This window comes from Sycon ciliatum, chromosome 6 (assembly GCF_964019385.1).
Source record: "Sycon ciliatum chromosome 6, ocSycCili1.1, whole genome shotgun sequence".
Classification (NCBI taxonomy): Eukaryota; Metazoa; Porifera; class Calcarea; order Leucosolenida; family Sycettidae; genus Sycon; species Sycon ciliatum.
In genome coordinates, this window is record NC_088648.1 from 15,118,127 (window position 1) to 15,138,000 (window position 19,874).

Here is a 19,874-nt window from a genome sequence, read left to right on the forward strand (position 1 = left end):
TTGCTATGTTCAAGTAATAGTTGCTTCTGGAATCCAACAACAAGTAAATTGGACGGCTTCGCTGCTTTAAATACGTGCTGACTACCCCTATGACATTGTAGCTGGGAAGGCATACACATTCCACGCACAGCCCAGCCGCATGTGTATTTCCACAACTTTAACGCATTTTTCCAAGACTCCCAGAGTACAATGGCTATGTACTCTTGATTGTAAACAGATAGCCCAGTACAGGGCTGGTCCACTGTCAGCAAAGAAGACTGTCGAAAGATATCTCCAGAAGTGTATACCTGGTAGACCGTGGTTACGAATTTTATCTGAAGCCTAACCGTGTGGGAATCGAGGACAAATTATGCTATATTAAGGATACAAGTAACACAACGCTATACTTGTGTGTAGAAAAGAAAAGTCCCTACTTGCTTGCGATAAACTTAAAATCACTGAGAACAACAAGGGCAATCAAGACTATTAATTTTAGTCGTTACCCTGAGTTTCATGCTTTCGCAATCACCTGGCAACACATTGGGTGCATCCTCTGGTTAATTAAAGACAAATCATTTTCACTCACAAAGCAACTGTTCAGTACATGGGGTAGTGGTCTACCAGAGCAATCACACTCACCACCGTGGTGGTTTTCCAGAAATGAGTAGAAGCAAAAAACCACACTCGCAGCCACAGAATAGATAAATAGCCGAAAAACATCTAAATCCATCAAAGAACCGCCAGCAAGCGGGAGAAAAGGCCGTGAAATCAAGTGAAACAGCATGGCCAGTGGTGAGCATGGGTGACTGGGCAGCAGGGGAGCGCCTGAAAAACAATGACTCCCTACATTCCTAGCCGCGACCACTCAACCGGGCTAGAGGAAAAACACGCCTTTCGGCCAAAAACCTTTCTATTTTCATTAATTCCTGCCCCGCTGCCAGTCAGACCCAAGAATAGAGATAGCAAGGAATGGTATGTAATAACCGGTGTATGTCATAATCATAAGCCACACACATAGGCATAGATTGTCAAGAAGAACAGCGGACGACTCCCATGAAACCAGGGTGGGTGGGCGGGCAACTTCAACTACCACGAGGAAAAACAAAGACCACGATGGCAGGTTCAACGGAGTTGCGCAGAACAAGAGCAAATGCACGAAAATATTTGTGAGTGAAAAATACGTTTTTTGCACTCTTTCGCTACGCTCAGCCGTGAAAAAACAAAACATTCCTTGGGCATGCCGCACTTCTAGTGCACGGATCATCAGGAGATTATAGAAAACTATTATAAAATTATTATTATGGAAAATCTAGATTTCACCAGTTCTGATCTAAGCTGTGTACGTCATCGTGCATGCACTTAATATTCATTTTCCTGGACTAACGAGCTCTGTTTGAGCGAAGCAGCTGTGTGGAATGTGTGCAATGTCATGACATTGTATCTCGATGGAATTGTCCTCGCTATGGTGGCAATCATGGCAATGTGTAAGTGGAACGCGGCAGACAATACTGCCGCACCAGAATAGTCTGCGGTGTTGGGCTGACTGATTACAGGTACATGTGCATGTACGTGTTGTTTGAAGTGCCAGTGACCACGTGACCTTCCTGGGAATAGGCGACAACATAATAGTATACATGTACTGATTTGTCGCCTCTCTCATTTTTCTTCTTCTTTTTTTGGTGCGTTTGATGTCCCCGTGACGCCGATTGCCCAGGTCGGCTGAGGTCCACAAGCCTCACCATCACTATGCTCCCATATGCATTCGGTTTAGTCTTTGCATGTGAGCCGTGATCATTGTGGAAAAGGACGAAAAGAACATTGCACGGTGTCTACACATGGCCTGGTCGTATTGGACGTACAAAGCCAACATTGCCGATTGAACTCTCGACGGACATGAATAGTAACCGGCACTGCATTCCCAGTTGTGTTTTGTTTCAAGTCACACCTTGCTCCTGACCTGAGTAGCGTAACTGTGTGAACCTATACTAGTGTGATGTGTGTGTTGCGCCTGCTCTCTTGCTGCTCACTTGCTGCTCTCTTGCTGCTCTCTTGCTGCTCACTTGCTGCTCTCTTGCTGCTCACTTGCTGCTCTCTTGCTGCTCTCTTGCTGCTCTCTTGCTGCTCTCTTGCTGCTCTCTTGCTGCTCTTCGCACCATTTTTGCTGCCTCCAGACTTGCTTTTTTCCCGTCTGGATTTCCATCACAATTCAGGGGCGTACCAGCCGGTCCGGTTAAAAAAAAACACAATGTAAATGTGCCCAGAATGCACTGCTTTGCCTACCTGTTGCAGCTTTATTTTATGCTACCGTGAGCTGTTTCGTTCATTCTCTATCATCTACCAGGTTTAAAAAAAAAAAATTATTTCGGCCAGTCGGCTTCTATCATTTCGTGTTGGGGGTTAGACAAGGGGAAGTAGCCATGTAGGGGCGTTAGGGCGCGTTCAGACTAGCGTGAATAGCCGCCGGAAAGCTGCAGCGTAATCCCGGGAATCGCAATCACACTGCACGTGTATCCCGCTGGAATGCCCAGTACATTATGTGAAGCTTCGACATTTGAAAAATTTGAGTTGACTCAGTTTGAGTTGGATATCAAAATAAACTAATTCAGTCTGTTGAGATGCTGGATCATTGTGCTTTTGCTTGTGCTTGTCGACGGAAAGAATACTATGTCCGGAGTGTTTGGTGCTTGGGTGGCATTCATCCGCTCCGCGATCAGAGTATGCTTCTCGTTCGCAGTAACGTTTTGCCTGCAGAGCGGCCCGCATAAATCACCACGTACAGCTCCATGAACTCCCTCTCCATTGCTCAGTCGAACAAAAATTTCGGCATGATGGGAGAAGTAATTAGTTGGCAGTCTAGAAGTCAAAACTCAAAAGCATGCAGTCAGACTGCAAGAGTAGAGGCTGAAATAAAACGAAAAGACGGAACATGTGCTGCAAGGATATCAAAAGCGCTCCGCGTGCCGCCGGAATCCGCATTCCACTGGCCTGCAGAGTGGTGGGAAACCTTTTCCGTGTTTACGCTGGCGGGAACGTCACGTGAGCGATTCACCTTGACAACTTTCACATTCCGCTTGTTTTTTACGCCAGTCTGAACGCGCCCTTAGCCGGCCTTTCAGCACCGGGAGTTGCAGCTCGCTCGACTTGACTCTAGTGAGTGCATGCAGAGGACTCACACCTTGATCTGGTGAGCTGCGTCGTGGGGATTTTGCAGTCAGATGTGCGACTGCGGGGCTCGAACCCGCGACCTCTCGGGTCGCAGGCAAGTGCAGTACCCAATGTACTACCGGGGAGGTTTGAAATCTTTTATTCACACGTTCGCCTGTGGCCAATAAGAGAAGAGAGGTTGAAGTAGTCCCTGATGTATTCTAATGGACACAGTCTTTCCGTCAAAACGAATCGGTGTCTGCTGGTTGCCCATTGGCTGTGTTTCTATGAATGATTTCGTCTTTCATTAAATGCCCCAATAGGCCCCAGTTCGTTATAACGGTCAAAAGGTTTAACTTCGAGATCGGCCAATGTTTTTCCCTGGCAATTTCTTTTTGATTTACACGATACTGCTGGTAGAGACTGCAGGAAACTCCCCCCCCCCCCCCCCCCGCTGCACTTGAGCTGAAAGTTGAGAATGAACAACCAGGGGTCGGAATTCAGTTTGTTTGTTTTTATTTATTTTGATTCGCAAATTTAAACTGGCATAGAACCCAATAACATGAAAGCGAATATGAATATTATAATGATAAATTGATAATGAGAATCAGTTGATACTACTGTACGTGCATCACAGAGATGGCTAAGGCAAAGGCAGCATAGAAAGAGAGAGAGTTCGGCCTGGGGCGGCAGCTCTCTCATCTCACCCTGCTGCTGGTAACACGGAGATCTACTCATGACTTGTAAGGTTCTGGGAAGTACGGTCAGTCCAAAACAATCGTCATAATAGTATTCACCACTGCTATACTCCTTTTGATCTCGCCAGCGTTCCCTGATGGTTCATTGACACAAGCCACTAGCCCCACCCACCCCTCCCTCTCTCCTTCCGTCACCAAAGTGCATGCACTGTACCTTGGTCCCGATGGTCGGCATGTCGCACAGTCACTGTGTCACGAGGCGAAGAATGCAATCATAGTGATTAACATCAAACATGCATGCATACCCCCCCCCCCCCCGCAGTTTGAGTACATACATGTGCATACATAATATGTCCCTTGTTCACAACTAACATAGCACGAATGTCTTTCTCAAGCAACAGCGCATGCTACTTTGACTAAAAAAATCAATTTTCTTTACTTTCTTTGGTTTCCAGTGGAGCAGTGAAGAGATCAGCTGCGACATGCATCAGAAAAGCTGTTCTTGGGTCAGTTGTGTCTAAGTATGACGGAGGCCAATACGAACATTACGAAAAACGCTCCGACATAAAGTCCTGTCCGCAAGCTCTCCCGTCTTGCACGTTCTTCTTGAGCATGCTCCTCCCTGCTCTTCCGCCTTGCCTCTAGCTGCGCACGCTGCACACTCGCAACCTCTTCCCACTCACGTTTAGCTTCCTCTATCCTTTCTATGGAGGCTTCAAGGCGGGCCCTTGAAATATCACCTTTCAGAGCCGGATTGAATCTTTCCTCATCAATACCGGCGAGGTGACGTACATTCGATGCCGATGTTGCACGAGACGTTTCCTGAAGTGTGATTGATATTAGGGATGGAGCACCTGAGGCAACGGAATCCTGGACCGGAATATCGTTTTCAATCCTTAGGACGTTGACCGCTTCGTCAAAGCGAACCCGGCGCGCTCCTTCAGCCATTGTAAAATTATCTGTAGTCGAATGGTACCAGTTGCAAACACAATTTCAAACCTTGCTATGTTCAAGTAATAGTTGCTTCTGGAATCCAACAACAAGTAAATTGGATGGCTTCGCTGCTTAAATACGTGCTAACATACCCCTATGACATTGTCGCTGGGAAGGCATACACATTCCACGCACAGCCCAGCCGCATGTGTATTTACACAGCTAACGCATTATGCCAAGAGTACAATGTACGCTTGATTGCACACAGATACCCCAGCAAAGAGCTGCTCCACTGTCAGTAAAGAAGATTGTCGAAAGATATCTCCAGAGTGTATACCGTGGTTGCGAATTTTAACGGAAGCCTAACCGTGTGGGAATCGAGGACGAATGATGCTATATTAAAGATACAAGTAACAGAACGCTATACTTGTGTGTAGAAAAGAAAAGTCCCTACTTGCTTGCGATAAACGTAAAATCACTGAGGACAACAAGGGCAATAAAGTGTAGTTAGTCGCTACCCTGAGTTTCCTGCTTTCGCAATCACCCGGCAACACATTGGGTACATCCTCTGGTTAATTAAAGACAAATCAATTCCTTAGGGCATGCCGCACTTCTAGTGCACGGATCATCAGGAGATTATAGAAAACTATTATAAATTATGAAGTTGATTGTTCCAACTAGGAACACACGCTTCTTGCCGAACTTGAAACTTGACTGACTCACGACTGCCATCCGGAGCACACGAGGAGCAAGTCGCACCTTCCACTTGGCAAACCTGCAAGAAAGCACCACTCCCTGCTCAATACACAGTTTTCGGGGAATTCACCCCTCATCAGTTCATGAGTTCATGACTATTACCGCCGAAGTCGCAACTTCTAAGTTCGTATTATAAATTATTATTATGGAAAATCTAGATTTCACCAGTTCTGATCTAAGCTGTGTACGTCATCATGCATGCACTTAATATTCATTTTCCTGGACTCAGAACGAGCTCTGTTTGAGTGAAGCAGCTGTGTGGAGTGTGTTCAATGTCATGTATCTCGATGGAATTGTCCTCGCTATGGTGGCAATCATGCAATTTGTAAATGGAACGCGGCAGACAATACTGCCGCATCAGAATAGTCTGCGGTGTTGGGCTGACTGATTACATGTACATGTGCATGTATGTGTTGTTTGAAGTGCCAGTGACCACGTGACCTTCCTGGGAATAGGCGACAACATAATAGTATACATGTACTGATTTGTCGCCTCTCTCATTTTTCTTCTTCTTTTTTGGTGCGTTTGATGTCCCTGTGACGCCGATTGCCCAGGTCGGCTTAGGTCCACAAGCCGCACCATCACTATGCTCCCATATGCATTCGGTTTAGTCTTTGCATGTGAGCCGTGATCATTGTAAAAAAGGACGAAAAGAACATTGCACGGTGTCTACACATGGCCTGGTCGTATTGGACGTACAAAGCCAACATTGCCGATTGAACTCTCGACGCACATGAATGGTAACCGGCACTGCATTCCCAGTTGTGTTTTGTTTCAAGTCACACCTTGCTTCTCCTGAGTAGCGTAACTGTGTGAACCTATACTAGTGTGATGTGTGTGTTGCGCATGCTCTCTTGCTGCTCTCTTGCTGCTCTCTTGCTGCTCTCCTGCTGCTCTCTTGCTGCTCTCTTGCTGCTCTCTTGCTGCTCTCTTGCTGCTCTCTTGCTGCTCTCTTGCTGCTCTCTTGCTGCTCTCTTGCTGCTCTCTTGCTGCTCTCTTGCTGCTCTCTTGCTGCTCTCTTGCTGCTCTCTTGCTGCTCTCTTGCTGCTCTCTTGCTGCTCTCTTGCTGCTCTCTTGCTGCTCTCTTGCTGCTCTCTTGCTGCTCTCTTGCTGCTCTCTTGCTGCTCTCTTGCTGCTCTCTTGCTGCTCTCTTGCTGCTCTCTTGCTGCTCTCTTGCTGCTCTCTTGCTGATCTCTTGCTGCTCTCTCGCTGCTCTCTTGCTGCTCTTCGCACCATTTTTGCTGCTTCCAGACTTGCTTTTTTTCCGTCTGGATTTCCATCACAATTCAGGGGCGTACCAGCCGGTCCGGTTAAAACAACACAATGTAAAGGTGCCCAGAATGCACTGCTTTGCCTACCTGTCGCAGCTTTATTTTATGCTACCGTGAGCTGCTTCGTTCATTCTCTATCAACTACCAGGTTTTTTTTTTTTTTTTTTAAATTTCGGCCAGTCGGCTACTCTCATTTCGTCTTGGGGGTAAGACAAGGGGAAGTAGCCATGTAGGGGCGTTAGCCCGCCTTTCGGCACCGGGAGTTGCAGCTCGCTCGACTTGACTCTACTGAGTGCAGAGGACTCACACCTTGATCTGGTGAGCTGCGTCGTGGGGATTTTGCAGTCAGATGTGCGACTGCGGGGCTCGAACCCGCGACCTCTCGGGTCGCAGGCAAATGCAGTACCCAATGTACTACCGGGGAGGTTTGAAATCTTTTATTCACACGTTCGCCTGTGGCCAATAAGAGAAGAGAGGTTGAAGTAGTCCCTGATGTATTCTAATGGACACAGTCTTTCCGTCAAAACGAATCGGTGTCTGCTGGTTGCCCATTGGCTGTGTTTCTATGAATGATTTCCTCTTTCATTAAATGCCCCAATAGGCCCCAGTTCGTTATAACGGTCAAAAGGTTTAACTTCGAGATCGGCCAATGTTTTTCCCTGGCAATTTCTTTTTGATTTACACGATACTGCTTGTAGAGACCGCAGGAAACTCCCCCCCCCCCCCCCCGCTGCACTTGAGCTGCAAGTTGAGCATGAACAACCAGGTGTCGGAACACAGTTTGTTTGTCTGTATTTATTTTGATTCGCAAATTTAAACTGGCATAGAACCCAATAACATGAAAGCGAATATGAATATTATAATGATAAATTGATAATGAGAGTCAGTTGATACTACTGTACGTGCATCACAGAGGTGGCCAAGGCAAAGGCAGCATAGAAAGAAAGAGAGAGAGAGAGTTCGGCCTGGGGCGGCAGCTCTCTCATCTCACCCTGCTGCTGGTAACACGGAGATCTACTCATGACTTGTAAGGTTCTGGGAAGTACGGTCAGTCCAAAACAATCGTCATAATAGTATTCACCACTGCTATACTCCTTTTGATCTCGCCAGCGTTCCCTGATGGTTCATTGACGCAAGCCACTAGCCCCACCCACCCCTTCCTCTCTCCTTCCGTCACCAAAGTGCATGCACTGTACCTTGGTCTCGATGGTCGGCATGTCGCACAGTCACTGTGTCTCGTGGCGAAAAATGCAATCATAGTGATTAACATCAAACATGCATGCATACCCCCCCCCCCCCCGCGCAGTTTGAGTACATACATGTGCATACATATTATGTCCCTTGTTCACAACTAACATAGCACGAATGTCTTTCTCAAGCAACAGCGCATGCTACTTTGACTAAAAAACTCAATTTTCTTTACTTTCTTTGGTTTCCAGTGGAGCAGTGAAGAGAGCAGCTGCGTCATGCATCAGAAAAGCTGTTCTTGGGTCAGTTGTGTCTAAGTATGACGGAGGCCAATACGAACATTACGAAAAACGCTCCCATATAAAGTCCTGTCTGCAAGCTCTCCCGTCTTGCCTGTTCTTCTTCTTGAGCATGCTCCTCCCTGCTCTTCCGCCTTGCCTCTAGCTGCGCACGCTGCACACTCGCAACCTCTTCCCACTCACGTTTAGCTTCCTCTATCCTTTTTATGGAGGCTTCAAGGCGGGCCCTTGAAATATCACCTTTCAGAGCCGGATTGAATCTTTCCTCATCAATACCGGCGAGGTGACGTACATTCGATGGCGATGTTGCGCGAGACGTTTCCTGAAGTGTGATTGATATTAGGGATGGAGCACCTGAGGCAACGGAATCCCGGACCGGAATATCGTTTTCAATCCTTAGGACGTTGACCGCTTCGTCAAAGCGAACCCGGCGCGCTCCTTCAGCCATTGTAAAATTATCTGTAGTCGAATGGTACCAGTTGCAAAAAAATTTTCAAACCTTACTATGTTCAAGTAATAGTTGCTTCTGGAATCGACAACAAGTAATTTGGACGACTTCGCTGCTTTAAAATACGTGCTTACTACCCCTATGACATTTTAGCTGGGAAGGCATACACATTCCACGCACAGCCCAGCCGCATGTGTATTTCCACAACTTTGACGCATTTTTCCAAGGCCGTGATCGTTTGGTCGGATCCAGATCCAGATCCATCGGATCCACTGGATCTGCAATGATCGATTGGTCGAATCCGGATCCAGATCCTTCGGATTTGGATCCGAGCAACCCTGCCCCGGGAGCAGGGTTGACTGGATCCATCGGATCCAAATGTGACCTTTGTGCGTATATGGTGGGTAAAAATCACTTTTATACTCATTGTCGTACGTCTAGTGGACTTTTGTTGACTTTTCGTACGACGCGGGCGATCAGTACGACTTGTGCCTTTTTTGGGTGACCTGTCAGCGCCATTTTTTACTTCGTCAACATGGCAACAGCCAAGGTCCGCAAAAAAGTGTTCGGTTGATTCTGAAGGATCCGACGGATCTGAGATTCGGATCTGGATCTGGATCCGACCAAACGATCATAGCCCAAGACTGCCAGAGTACAATGGCTATTTACTCTTGATTGTAAACAGATACCCCAGCACAGGGCTGGTCCACTGTCAGCAAAGAAGACTGTCGAAAGATATCTCCAGAAGTGTATACCTGGTAGACCGCGGTTACGAATTTTATCTGAAGCCCAACCGTGTGGGAATCGAGGACAAATGATGCTATATTAAGGACACAAGTAACACTACGCTATACTTTTAAGTACTTGTGTGTAGAAAAGAAAAATTCATACTCGTTTGTGATAAACTTAAAATCACTGAGAACAACAAGGGCAATCAAGACTATTTAGTCGGTACCCTGAGTTTCTTGCTTCGCAATCACCTGGCAACACATTGGGTACATCCTCTGGTTAATTAAAGACAAATCAATTCCTTAGGGCATGCCGCACTTCTAGTGCACGGATCATCAGGAGATTATAGAAAACTATTATAAATTATTCTTATGGAAAATCTAGATTTCGACAGTTCTGATCTAAGCTGTGTACGTCATCATGCATGCACTTAATATTCATTTTCCTGGACTAACGAGCTCTGTTTGAGCGAAGCAGCTGTGTGGAGTGTGTGCAATGTCATGTATCTCGATGGAATTGTCCTCGCTATGGTGGCAATCATGGCAATGTGTAAGTGGAACGCGGCAGACAATACTGCCGCATCAGAATAGTCTGCGGTGTTGGGCTGACTGATTACAGGTACATGTGCATGTACGTGTTGTTTGAAGTGCCAGTGACCACGTGACCTTCCTGGGAATAGGCGACAACATAAAAGTATACATGTACTGATTTGTCGCCTCTCTCATTTTTCTTCTTCTTTTTTTGGTGCGTTTGATGTCCCCGTGACGCCGATTGCCCAGGTCGGCTGAGGTCCACAAGCCGCACCATCACTATGCTCCCATATGCATTCGGTTTAGTCTTTGCATGTGAGCCGTGATCATTGTAAAAAAGGACGAAAAGAATCATTTCGTCTTGGGGGTTAGACAACGGGAAGTAGCCATGTAGGGGCGTTAGCCCGCCTTTCGGCACCGGGAGTTGCAGCTCGCTCGACTTGACTCTACTGAGTGCAGAGGACTCACACCTTGATCTGGTGAGCTGCGTCGTGGGGATTTTGCAGTCAGATGTGCGACTGCGGGGCTCGAACCCGCGACCTCTCGGGTCGCAGGCAAGTGCAGTACCCAATGTACTACCGGGGAGGTTTGAAATATTTTATTCACACGTTCGCCTGTGGCCAATAAGAGAAGAGAGGTTGAAGTATTCCCCGATGTATTCTAATGGACACAGTCTTTCCGTCAAAACGAATCGGTGTCTGCTGGTTGCCCATTGGCTGTGTTTCTATGAATGATTTCCTCTTTCATTAAATTCCCCAATAGGCCCAAGTTCGTTATAACGGTCAAAAGGTTTGACTTCGAGATCGGCCAATGTTTTTCCCTGGCAATTTCTTTTTGATTTACACGATACTGCTTGTAGAGACCGCAGGAAACTCCCCCCCCCCCGCTGCACTTGAGCTGAAAGTTGAGCATGAACAACCAGGGGTCGGAATTCAGTTTGTTTGTTTTTATTTATTTTGATTCGCAAATTTAAACTGGCATAGAACCCAATAACATGAAAGCGAATATGAATAATTATTATAATGATAAATTGATAATGAGAATCAGTTGATACTACTGTACGTGCATCACAGAGATGGCCAAGGCAAAGGCAGCATAGAAAGAGAGAGAGAGAGAGAGTTCGGCCTGGGGCGGCAGCTCTCTCATCTCACCCTGCTGCTGGTAACACGGAGATCTACTCATGACTTGTAAGGTTCTGGGAAGAACGGTCAGTCCAAAACAATCGTCATAATAGTATTCACCACTGCTATACTCCTTTTGATCTCGCCAGCGTTCCCTGATGGTTCATTGACACAAGCCACTAGCCCCACCCACCCCTCCCTCTCTCCTTCCGTCACCAAAGTGCATGCACTGTACCTTGGTCCCGATGGTCGGCATGTCGCACAGCCACTGTGTCTCGTGACGAAGAATGCAATCATAGTGATTAACATCAAACATGCATGCATGCCCCCCCCGCGCAGTTTGAGTACATAGATGTGCATACATATTATGTCCCTTGTTCACAACTAACATAGCACGAATGTCTTTCTCAAGCAAGAGCGCATGCTACTTTGACTAAAAAAATCGATTTTCTTTACTTTCTTTGGTTTCCAGTGGAGCAGTGAAGAGAGCAGCTGCGACATGCCTCAGAAAAGCTGTTCTTGGGTCAGTTGTGTCTAAGTATGACGGAGCCCAATACGAACATTACGAAAAACGCTCCCATATAAAGTCCTGTCCGCAAGCTCTCCCGTCTTGCCTGTTCTTCTTCTTGAGCATGCTCCTCCCTGCTCTTCCGCCTTGCCTCTAGCTGCGCACGCTGCACACTCGCAACCTCTTCCCACTCACGTTTAGCTTCCTCTATCCTTTCTATGGAGGCTTCAAGGCGGGCCCTTGAAATATCACCTTTCAGAGCCGGATTGAATCTTTCCTCATCAATACCGGCGAGGTGACGTACATTCGATGCCGATGTTGCACGAGACGTTTCCTGAAGTGTGATTGATATTAGGGATGGAGCACCTGAGGCAACGGAATCCTGGACCGGAATATCGTTTTCAATCCTTAGGACGTTGACCGCTTCGTCAAAGCGAACCCGGCGCGCTCCTTCAGCCATTGTAAAAATTAATTATCTGTAGTCGAATGGTACCAGTTGCAAAAACAATTTCAAACCTTGCTATGTTCAAGTAATAGTTGCTTCTGGAATCCAACAACAAGTAAATTGGACGGCTTCGCTGCTTAAATACATGCTAACATACCCCTATGACATTGTCGCTGGGAAGGCATACACATTCCACGCACAGCCCAGCCGCATGTGTATTTACACAGCTAACGCATTATGTCAAGAGTATAATGTACGCTTGATTGCACACAGATACCGCAGCATAGAGCTGCTCCACTGTCAGTAAAGAAGATTGTCGAAAGATATCTCCAGAGTGTATACCGTGGTTCGAATTTTAACGGAAGCCTAACCGTGTGGGAATCGAGGATGAATGATGCTATATTAAAGATACAAGTAACAGAACGCTATACTTGTGTGTAGAAAAGAAAAGTCCCTACTTGCTTGCGATAAACGTAAAATCACTGAGAACAACAAGGGCAACCATAAGCAGTTATGCGCTACCCTGAGTTTCATGCTTTCGCAATCATCAGGCAACGCATTGGGTGCATCCTACGGTTACTGTAAAAGCCATTATTCTAACGAGGCGCATAATAATATATATAATTATAACGATTTTCCAAAATTGACTAGTTTACGTGTACCAAAGGTAACGATTTTCACTCATTCTCCACGCTCAATTGGACAGTATGTGTATCGATTTCTGTATAACGATTTCTATTTTAACCACAGATTTCTCCTCGTTAACTCGTTAGAGTTAGCACCTCGTTATATATATGGCTTTCACAGTAATTAAAAACAAATCAATTTCTTAGGGTATGCCACACTTCTAGAACACGTATCACCAGGAGATAGTAGAAAACTATTATAATGGAGTTTTTGGATGGACAACTCCCGACACATCAACATCTCCTGGCACAACAAAGGCACAGTAGTTTAAAATTAATTAAAATTCATACTATTATTACAAAAGATGTTGGATGAGACCTGATCGGTTTCTGCACGTAGAGTGCTTCATCAGAGGAAAAGGACCAATGAACTACAAGTTACGCTATTGCCCACTAACACCACCAGTTACTTTCTTGGAGTTACTGTCATGGTTCTTTTTCTTTTCTATAAATTTACCACTGGCTCTCCATTCGAGTCCACTATTAAAATTATTATTATTTAAGAAAATCTAGATTTCACCAGTTATGATCTAAACTGTGTACGTCATCATGCATGCGCTTAATGTCATGTGTTGCCCTGTTGGGCTGACTGATTACATGTTCATGACATGTACATTGTACATGTACGTGTTCTTTGAAGTGCCAGTGACCACGTGACCTTCCTGGGAATGGGCGACAATACAATCATGTATAATAATATTATACATGTTCTTGTTTGTCACTTTCTCTCTTTTTTCTTCTTTTTTGGTGCGTTTGATGTCCCCGTGACGCCGATACCCCAGGTCGGCTGATGTCCACAAGCCTCTCACCATCACTATGCTCCCATGCTAGTATGCATTCGGTTTAGTCTTTGCATGTGAGCTGTGATCTTTGTGGAAAAGGGAAAGAAAAAGAACGTTGCACGGTGTGTACACATAGCCTGGTTATAATGGACTTACAAAGCCAACATTACCGATTGAACTCTCGATGGGCATGAACGAAGACTGTTACCATGCACGTTTCCGCCTTGAGCCGAAGAATGCCCAAGTCAAGCTCGTCGTTCCAGGGTATCTATGGTCATAGACTACCTCCTGCCCACTCACACTGGTTACTGTTTCCGCTCCACTCTACTACATTCCATGATCACCACGTGGAACTCCCTGCCTACCGAGATTAGGATGTCTGAAACCCGTGGTGTATTTAGCCGGCATGCTAAGTCCCATTTCCACAGGTATAGATTCCATCCTCGAGGTTTTCTCACTTCCTGATTACCCCCTTCTTTACCAGTACCCTTTTCGCTTGCTTCTACTCAGACGTCTAAATTAACCTCTTCACATTAATCTTTTTTATCTTAATATTTTCCTCCTTTTAAAAATTGCACCCCATTGTACACGTATTGTACGCGTATATTTATTCTCGGAGACCCCCTTGATTTAGGCTTCGGCCTTTGGGGAATCCCTCAAACAAAAATAATAGACTCACAGTACACTGTACTGCGCACCCCACCATCACAGCTGCATCTCGGTTCAGCGCCTGCTCATTAGTTGTCACGTTTGTCTTTGTAGTAGTAGTGACAATGCATGGTGACACTCAGTGAGGCCTTGATAGAAGTTACTGCTAATTCCTTGACCTTTGGAATGACTGTTGCCGGTCGATTCAGTAAAATACTAGTCTCCGTACCATTCATTGTCTTTCATTATTCTTTTCGAGCTGGGTATGTGAACATAGTCTTAAAAAAAAACCCCGCAGACATCGCTAGTCCACTGTAAATAGAACGCGGGTGCTGCTTTGATCTTGGCAGGCACTTCCTTGAATTCTGCTCCATATCTATGTTCCATATGCCAAACGTGTATGACACGAAGAACACACATGGAAACGAGTTATGAAGCAATTTTCCGCGAATTTAACAAGATAATAGAGGTTGTTTCACGTAAAATTCTTACGTCCGTGAACTTTTACGTCAAAAGTAAAAAAAACTCACGTAAAATTTGACGTGTTTTACGTGGGTTGACTGTCCCGCACGTAAGTTCATGACGTGGGTTTTTGGAAGTTTCGCTTGGTTATCCCGACCGAATTTGTGTGAGTTTCCGGAGTTTTATCGAGTTTGTTGGAAGATTTGATATTTGTGCGAACTAAACCCAAATCCTGCCAGGCAAAATGTCACATCACGTCGCACGTTAACCTCTAAAAATCACACGTAACGTGAGATTTGCACCGCATTTTGAAAAAGGGCAAAAAACGTTTTCTATTAAGCGGTCAGTACGTTGGATAACAGGGTACAAAATTAGCAGGCTACTGAGACATTCAGCGACCTAGACCTAGCTCCAAACACATCTCCTGTGCGCAAACCAACAGCCTTACAACTTGGAAAGTTCAAGGTTGGGTAGGACCAAAGAGGGGAAGGTGAGCGCCACAGAAATGTGCACCAGCTAAGTCTCACGGCAACAAAGAATGCCGACTGTTACTGGACGATGGCGAGACAAGTTAATAACATGACAATGTGGTCTAACTACAATTCGAAGAAGCAAAGCAACACACCACCCAACTTGGGTGGGTCAGCAGTATCGGACATATAAAGGAAGGGGAAAGCTTTGCGAAAGCGAAATGTACAAAACCGGCCGCCAATATCTAACGGTGATCGTCATGCATGACACTATTGTGGACGAGTTGACTACAACACCAGTAGTTTCACACAGTTATCGCACGTACTGACCGCTTATTATCTTGTCACATTCGTGGATAGTTGCTTCATAATTCGTTTCCATTTTACATACCACATTTGTTTAGTAAAATCCTGAAAAAGCTCATGTCGTAAGAAGAAAGTGTGTACACAATACCGTAGCAAACTGAGTACGGTATTTACCAAGGCCTAACCACTCCTGTAGAAAAGATACAGTAGCAAGATGACTTCCCGTACATCTGCCACTACCGTATTCTATGTACGGTACAACTAGGATCGGCAAGGAGAATCGGCCAAGAGGATTCGCCCGGAGGACCTGGTCGTCCTGCAGAGAATTCGAGCACCCACAATCGGACCAGGATACGCTGCCTCGTATATGGTGTGACGCTTGGGGAGCATTGTGGAGTGCCCTCCCGGCCTGTTATCGCTACCCAATGCGTTTTGCGCAATTCAAACATCTTGCAATTCACCTGAAACGAGAATTGACAGCAATCGAGAAGGGTCGCGCCAGCTTGACTTCCTCCTCCTTCTCAAACTACTTGCTTGGAATGGGCTCCGGCGATTCAGCATTACGGACCTTGCGCGAGGTGGCTAGCGCGCCGGAAACGTCTGCTAAGCCTGAAAATAAGGAGCAGGAGTCTGAGCCAGAGCCGCAGCCCCAGCAAGCGCAAGCTTGTAAGGGGTCAGCCAATACTGCGGGTGCCACCAGCGACCAGGCTAGTGCCAAGAACGATCCGGAGCCAGGTAGCGAACCCCGCGGTCAAGACTCGCCGCCGTCGCCTGTGATCATGTCCGATCAGGTTGAACTAGTAACTGTTGACGATTGCAGCAAAGTGGTAACTTTTGAGCAGGAATTGCACCGAAAAACCGGCGACAAATGCGTGGTCGTGCGGGTCAGAGCCAAAGCCAAACTAGGTCGTGTACCAAAGGGCACGGAGATGGTGCTGAAAGTCATCAAGAACCGTCGCAGCACCACGGAGGAGGCGTTCATCAAGGAGCACCGCACTCACGTGGCCTGCTGTGCACGGCGTCATGCGAACATCCTCGCCTGCTACCCGTTTCGTTTCCAGACGGCGAGCAAGTCGCACTTTGGCCTGGTCACGGAAGTCTCCGTGGGTGGCAGCCTTACGCACATGCGTCCTACTCACCAGATCGTGGAAGCCGAGAGAATTATCCTGGGTATGGCTAAAGCGCTGGAGCACATTCATGGCTGTGGCTTTGTTCACTGTGATGTGAAAAGGGAGAACATCCTCTTCGATGCGCCCGAGGATGGTGGCGCCAATCAATATCGTCTTATGGACTTCGGGTCCGCGCGAACACTGGGTGACTGGTATCCTCAGTCAAACTCCGGCTATACAACAGTTTACGCTCCACCGGAGATATTCCCCGAGCACAAGGAAGTCAAACGTGCCGATCGCAAGAAGTATCGCGGCGGGCAGGCGCTTGATGTGTGGGAGCTGGGCATAACGGCCCTGTTCCTATGTCATATTCACTTGTGGCGCGAGGCCTCAGCCAACTGTGTCGCCTACACCAGTTATGCGACTGCAGTGGAGGCCGGAGTGCCAGTAACACACCTGTTCGCTGATCTGCCAAAGTCGCTGAGACACATCGTGCCCTCTATGTTGCATCCCAGCCCGGAGAAGCGTTGCACAATACAGGAGATCATACAACACCTTCTCTAGCCCGATAGGCGCTCTACTGGCCTTTCTGGCTGTGTAAACTTTATGATTTTGCTAATCTTGTTGTGTCATGACATTGTTATGAAACGATGTACAGGTATTGCTTCCCGCTGTGCTGATATTCCCCAAACTGTCTTGTCTTCGTCTAGTCGCGTGCATGTGTGATGTGAGCATGCGCGATGTTGTAGTCGAGAGTCCATTTTCCAGTCTTGCTGTTCGTCCCGCGGGAATCAGCTGTCCCTGTTTTACCATCATGTCCTACATGTAGTTCAAGTTACAATAAACAGTACTCGTCGTTGGTGTTCTGCGTGCCGTTGAACGGAATGGCTGCGAATCCGTTACAAAGTGGTGCGGAAACCCGCCTTGGATTTGAGGATCGTTGGGTCGTGCGCGTCGTGTAGTGTTCGCCTGTGTGTTGGTGAGCTTGTGGCCGTGGTCGGTGCCTGTGCTTGTTCTCACAAGCTGACTGTTTGGTATTGCAATTCGTAGTTCTTCTAGAATGAGTCTCACGGTTGGACAATTTCCTTCGCCCCTTCAACGGCAAGGGGGACACGATTTGAATTATTATCATTTTGCTGGTTCGCGTTGACATCACCAAGCAAGCTTGTGCAGTCTTCGCATAAGCGAAAATTAATGAACTAAAGAAATGAGGAACGAGCGAGGCCAATGAGGTGAACACACGCGTGCAACACGAACACACGACTTGAATGCTTTACAAAATTTGTTGTGTTGGCCACATTCTCAAAGTGGACGTAGGACGATGTAAAAATATACCACCTTCCGCTGGTCCTGGACGGCCACGCTTTCCTGGTGCGATTGGTTGTTGTTATTTTTTTCTTCTACAAAATCCACATATGTCCAGACACTGGGGTGAATAATGGAGTGTGTGTGGTGGTGGTGGGGCCCAATTAAGCTCCGCCGACCAGAGGTCTCGGTTTCATAGCTCCATGGACGCACCAAAGGGTGCGTCCATGTCATCTGTGTTCGCAGTAAGGAAGTCGCAGAAAGGAAGTCGCAGGCTCACAACTTGTTTGTGCAACGTAAGTTGAAACCTGAGGCACGTAGACGCTTACTTCGCGGATCTGCAGCGGGTTGCTGGGCCTGTGTGGTCACAGCGCGACTGGTGACGAGTATACCGTCATTATCGAACAGTTCACCAGTGGTTTACCAGTCGAGTCTGTCCAGCCCCTGCGTGTGGCCACTGCTGGCAGGAAATCAAACGTATCGCAGTGTGTGAAGAAGATGAGTGCCCTACAGGCTATGTAACGTTATTCGTAGGCCCATGCCATGGTGGTTGCCTGTGCTCCAGCTGGACGTACGTCCCGCAGACAGTCACTATTTCGTACTGGTGTGCCCCGCGCGGGCTTGCCACTAGCTGGAGCCGTGACAGCATTGTGAATGACCAAAGGTCCTCGATGTTTGTTCTCACCGTCCAGGAGCGACACTGACTCACGCTGCTATCTGGTGTTTGCAAGGTTTTTGTCGCGCTGGAAACGGAGCGTCTCTGTAAGTTTCATATTTCCGGTAGCATACCGGTTTTCCCAGTACCGGTATGCTACCGGAAAACTAGGGTAACTACCAGCATATCGGGGATTTTTTACTTTGATCGAAAAACTACCTGTATTGGCACTGAACCATGAGTGGTCAAAAAAAGGTTGTTTTGTGGTGCGACGAGGGCACATGCGCCCTCGAGTCAACTCCAGTCAACTGCTGCACATAGCGGGCAAACAATAGCCCTGCATTTCACAGTATCACACATGTAGGGCGATCTGATAATGAAGAATAGATTTTGGTCCCCCAATGAGCAATGGGTTAGAAAATTAATAAAAAGAAAGAATTGAATTACGGAAAAATTGCGCAAGATACGCAAGATACTCAAAAATGCCAAAAAAAAGAAAATAGCCGAAATTGGCAATAAAAACAGCAAAATAAGGGAAATGAGAGAAAATTTAGGGAAACAGGGTGTGTGTGTGTGTGTGTGACTAAGGCCGAAGGGCTTTGGCTGGGTTGGCAAGTCTGAAGTCTACATGTATATCCCTGGCGATGTTTGTGCCTGGAGAGCACTATATAAGTGGTGCTCTTCAGGCGCAATCTTCCTCAGCCTACTCAAGCTAAACTGATGAGTAGCCCTTGGCGGATTATGCCGGCATTATTTGGCATAATCTTGGGATTTCGTCAAAAAATTATGCTCCGGCATAATATACGGATTCCAACGTGTAAGGTCGGCATAATCTGTCGGTTTAGACAAAAATTATGCTTAGGGGCATAATACAGCTTTGTCAGAAAGCCTGCAGATGTTTTTTTTTAAATTAATACCCCTGTTACGACTCCTTGACATAGCCCTTGGCGGATTATGCCGGCATATTATTTTGGCATAATCTTGAGATTTCGTCAAAACATTATGCTCCGGCATAATATACGGATTCCAACGTGTAAGGTCGCCATAATCTTTCGGTTTAGACAAAAATTATGCTTAGGGCATGGCCGTGTGTGTATGCGTGGTTTCTCAATCCTCTATGTACAGCGTGAATACATAGTGGAACCGAGCATAATTCAGCATAATTCAGCATATTTGTTGGCATAATTGTGGCATAATCAAAAGCATAATTTTACGATTGGCCGAGCATAGTCCGCCAACGGCTACTGATGAGCGGTGAATTCCCCGAAACACTGTGTATTGAGTAGGGAGTGGTGCTTCCTTGGAGTTTTGCCAAGTCGAAAGTTCGATGGACTTCTCCGGTGCTCTGAATGGCAGTCGTGAGTCAGTCAAGTGCTGAGTCAAGTCGGCGGAATAGCGCAAG

General features: G+C 46.7%; 1 protein-coding gene across 1 annotated transcript; it reads left to right on the top strand.

Moving 5' to 3' along the window:
• The first annotated feature begins 15,334 nt into the window (after window positions 1-15,334).
• Window positions 15,335-17,371, top strand: LOC135818857 (hormonally up-regulated neu tumor-associated kinase-like). The gene has a single exon (XM_065332067.1). The coding sequence runs from the start codon at window positions 15,652-15,654 to the stop codon at window positions 17,074-17,076; it is 1,425 nt and encodes a 474-aa protein (XP_065188139.1). The 5' UTR covers window positions 15,335-15,651; the 3' UTR covers window positions 17,077-17,371.
• The last annotated feature ends 2,503 nt before the right edge of the window (window positions 17,372-19,874 follow it).

What these genes read in the sequence shown, in the direction of transcription:
- LOC135818857 (XM_065332067.1), top strand. Translation starts at nt 15,652, where the DNA reads ATGTACGGTACAACTAGGATCGGCAAGGAGAATCGGCCAAGAGGATTC.